This window comes from Myotis davidii, unplaced genomic scaffold (genome assembly GCF_000327345.1).
Source record: "Myotis davidii unplaced genomic scaffold, ASM32734v1 scaffold937, whole genome shotgun sequence".
Taxonomy (NCBI): Eukaryota; Metazoa; Chordata; class Mammalia; order Chiroptera; family Vespertilionidae; genus Myotis; species Myotis davidii.
In genome coordinates this window covers 851,506-855,023 of record NW_006288252.1, presented here as the reverse complement: position 1 = coordinate 855,023, position 3,518 = coordinate 851,506, and the positions used below count along the sequence as shown (strand labels likewise).

General features: G+C 67.1%; 1 protein-coding gene across 1 annotated transcript in view; it reads left to right on the top strand.

The window, feature by feature from the left end:
- The window catches only part of ACOX3 (acyl-CoA oxidase 3, pristanoyl), a 27,654-nt gene that overhangs the window by 22,209 nt on the left and 1,927 nt on the right, over positions 1 to 3,518 (top strand). The window contains exons 15-16 of the mRNA XM_015561560.1: positions 17 to 226; positions 2,145 to 2,231. Coding sequence (XP_015417046.1) covers positions 17 to 226; positions 2,145 to 2,231 — 297 coding nt within the window. The remainder of the gene's footprint in view (positions 1 to 16; positions 227 to 2,144; positions 2,232 to 3,518) is intronic.

Genomic DNA, 3,518 nt, shown 5'->3' with positions numbered 1-3,518 from the left:
GCCTTGTCCTGCCAAGGGGTCACCGCCAGGCTGGCTGGGGCGGGGTGGTGATGCGCTTTCACGGAGAGGGGCTGATCAGAAAGCTGCAGGAGGGAGCCTGCCTGGGGGGTGGCTGAGGACTCGGCTCCCAGCCCCGGTGACCAGCGCTGTGCTTGCAGGCGGCTACTTTTCCGGGGAGCAAGCCGGGAAGATGCTGGAGGGCGCCATCCTGGAGCTGTGTTCCCAGGTGAGTGGGAGGCCCTCGTTCCCACGGCCCCTGTGTCACCTGTAACGCATGCTCCCGCGTCCCCCTCTGCACCCATGCTCTCTGCTCTCCTCTCCGCTCCCGCGTCCCCTCTGCATCCACGCTCTCTGCTCTCACCTCCACTCCCGCATCCCCCTCTGCACCCATGCTCTCCGCTCTCCCCTCCGCTCCCGCGTCCCCTCTGCACCCACGCTCTCCGCTCTCCTCTCCGCTCCCGCGTCCCCTCTGCACCCACGCTCTCCGCTCTCCTCTCCGCTTGCTGCAGGCCTCGAGGGGGCAGGCCCTTGGTGCAGGAGTGGGGTCCCTCCAAGGGCTCACACCATCTTGGGGGGTTCAGGTGCCCAGGTTGTAGGAGCGAAGGTCTCCCGCGGGGCCCCTGCTGTGTGCCCAGGAAGGCTGGGGTGGGGCCTGCAGGAGGTCCCCTCTGCACCCATGCTCTCCGCTCTCCTCTCCGCTCCCGCGTCCCCTCTGCATCCACGCTCTCTGCTCTCACCTCCGCTCCCGCGCTCCGCCTCGTACACAGGGCCGTCAGCAGAGCAAGGAAGTTACCAGAAACTCTGCCCCGGCCTGAAACTTTGGGGAGAGGGATTAGGGGGACGGCCTCAGAATCGGGCACGTCCAGCCCTTTCACCACAGTCGATACTTCTTCCCCAAGCACCTCAGGCACCCGGCCTACAGCCCAAGCTCATTTTGTGGCACGATCTCAGGTGGCCGAGCCCCTCCACGGCCCATGGCACCCTGTCCAGTGGAGCGTCCCACAGGGACCCACCCGGTCACCGCTGACTGGGGTGTCGGCCGTGGCAGTGTGGCCAGTGGCTGAGCTTAATTTCCTTTCACTGTAGTTAATGTAAAGCGAGAGCGCCCCGCGTGCTGCAGCTGCCTGTGGGGTCCACGTGGGGTCGCCAGACGCCCCCGCAGCTGGGCCGTGTGTTCTCCAGGCAGTGCGGCCAGGGGTGGCCAGCCCCCGCGGCCGTCTGGCGGGTCTGAGCCTGATGGTTGGTTCCGTAGCACCAGCCACTCCCTGCCCGAGGTGGGGCAGCCCCACAGCCCGCCCCTTCCCACAGGCAGACAGTGACCCGAGGCCGTCCTCTCTGGTGTATGTTTGAGCTGCGGTTTGTAACATCACAGCCCTTGTCCCCTGGCGCTCCCACGCGCTGCTCCCTCTGTGGCTAAGGCCTGAGGGTCGCAGGTATAATAACGCAGCCCCTGCCTCCCCCCACCCCCCGCCCCCCGGGGTCCAGGTTCATCTGTGACCGCAGGTCGGGGTGCGGGCCTGGGACAGAGAGTGCGCTGGAGGCCAGCATCCGCCCGTGGGGACTGCTCGGGGCTGTGCCCGGGCCTCGTTGCTTTAGATGCTGGGGTGGGGGGGCGCCCAGCTTCTAGCACAGCTGTGGCGTCTCACAAGGGTTATAGGGGGAGAATGTGTTTTTGCATTTCAAGAAAATTCTTGGGCGTCTCCTATAAATTCCACACTGAAGACTAACTGGTAGGGCAGGACGGGGGGCACCGCTGGCCGTGGGCCTGGGAGCGCCCACAGGGGCACGGAAATGCCTCTCCCGATGCCCCTGGCGCCTTCCCTGCACGGGAACGCCTGCTGCCCAGGTGGGTCAGGGCCAGAGACGCACCAGGTGACGCGCTACGGTCGGTCGTCACTTTTACAACCAGACTCAGACCGGCCTGTTGACGAGACATAGAAGGTTGGAGTCGTGCGTGGAGCGTGCCTGGTGAAAGCATTCAGAGCCGACCCAGGGACCCCGTCCGCGAGGTCCCCCTGGGAATCGGCCTCGCGCTAGGGTTACCGTTGCTAGTGGTCCAGCAACAAGCTCCAGGGCTCTGTTCCTCCGCGGTCGCCGTGGAGACGTGGGGCCTTGTCAAGCCTGTGGCCTTTGTCTTCCAACAGCTGAAAGACGACGCGGTCGCCCTGGCCGATGTGATCGCCCCTCCTGACTTTATCCTGGACTCCCCGATTGGCAGAGCCGACGGCGAGGTAAGGCCGCCTGTGCCGTGTGTGCAGGGGCCGCGCTGGGGGCCGGCCGGTCACTGCCGGGCCTAGGTGACCACCTGCCCAGGGGTCTCCCGGCGCCTGCGGGAGGTTGTCACTCGGCAGCAGTGCAGGAGGAGTCGGGTGTCTCATCCCCCAGAGCCTTCCTCTGAGACGTGGGGCTCACGCGCCCTCATGGGCTGTGATGCGGGCCGGGCCCTGCCGCACCTCCCTCCCTCACACTCGCCCAGGGCCCTCTCCAGGCCTGGCTGCTCCCCCACCTCACAGGGCTGCTCCCCCATCAGCTGGGCCCTCACCCTGCAGCCTGCTTCCCTGGTGCCCCCCCCCCTGCGGCTCCCTAACCTCCTCTCTGGCCCCGCCCCAGTGAGTTCTCAAAAAGCAGGTGTCCTCAGGCCACTCCCCTGACTGAGGCCCCCCCCACTCCGGTCCCTGAGATCGCCCCCAGCTCCCCTCCCGCGCCCCAGCCGCGCAGCCTGGCCGGTGCTGGTCCTCAGGTCACTGTGCGCCTCCAGCTGACGGGCCTCTCTGCTCTGTCCTGCTGGCTCACCCCACCCCAGGACCTTTGCACCTGCTGTGCCCGCTGCCGGGAGCAGGCCCTTCATTCGGTTCTGGGCAGATTGCTGCCTCTCTTGAGCTCTTCTCCAGCCTCTGGGGGGTGTCCCAGGCTCCACTGCTCTGTCCTGCTGTGTGACCCCAAAGCGCTCGGTCCTGACCCCCATCTCCCCACATGACTTTCCTCTGCTCCGCGCCTCCCAGGCTGCACGCGCTGCAGCGTTGTCCCTGGAGGCCTGGGGACGTGCCTCAGGTGTCAGCATGGAGCAGGTCTTACCCCACCCGGGCCCAAGGCCGCCCTCTCTTCTGAGACCTGCTGCATCTCAGGCTCCCAGGGGTTGAGGGGTCAGGAGCCTGTCCTCAGAGGACCCTGAGCGGGCGCCCTCACGGTCACTGTGCACCCGTGGCAGCCTTGTCCGGGGGGCCGGCGCCCTGACCTTCCATGGTCCAGGCCGCCTGAGGATGCTGGACAGAGAAGTCCCATGGAATCGCAGCAGATTCCCACTCCCAGCCAGGCAGGTGTCGCCCGGCCAGAGCGCGCAGAGCCAGGGTCTGGGTGAGGAGTGCTGTCCGGGAGGAGACAGGAGTGTCCCCCTGGTCCCCTGGTGTGGCCAGGGCTGTAGAGGCAGCGCTGCTCAGCCCAGGGGGGAGGGGCTGGCCCTGGGGGATGGGGACTTGGCAGGCAACCGGGTGGGTGGGCAGTTGAGGAAGAGGCAGCAG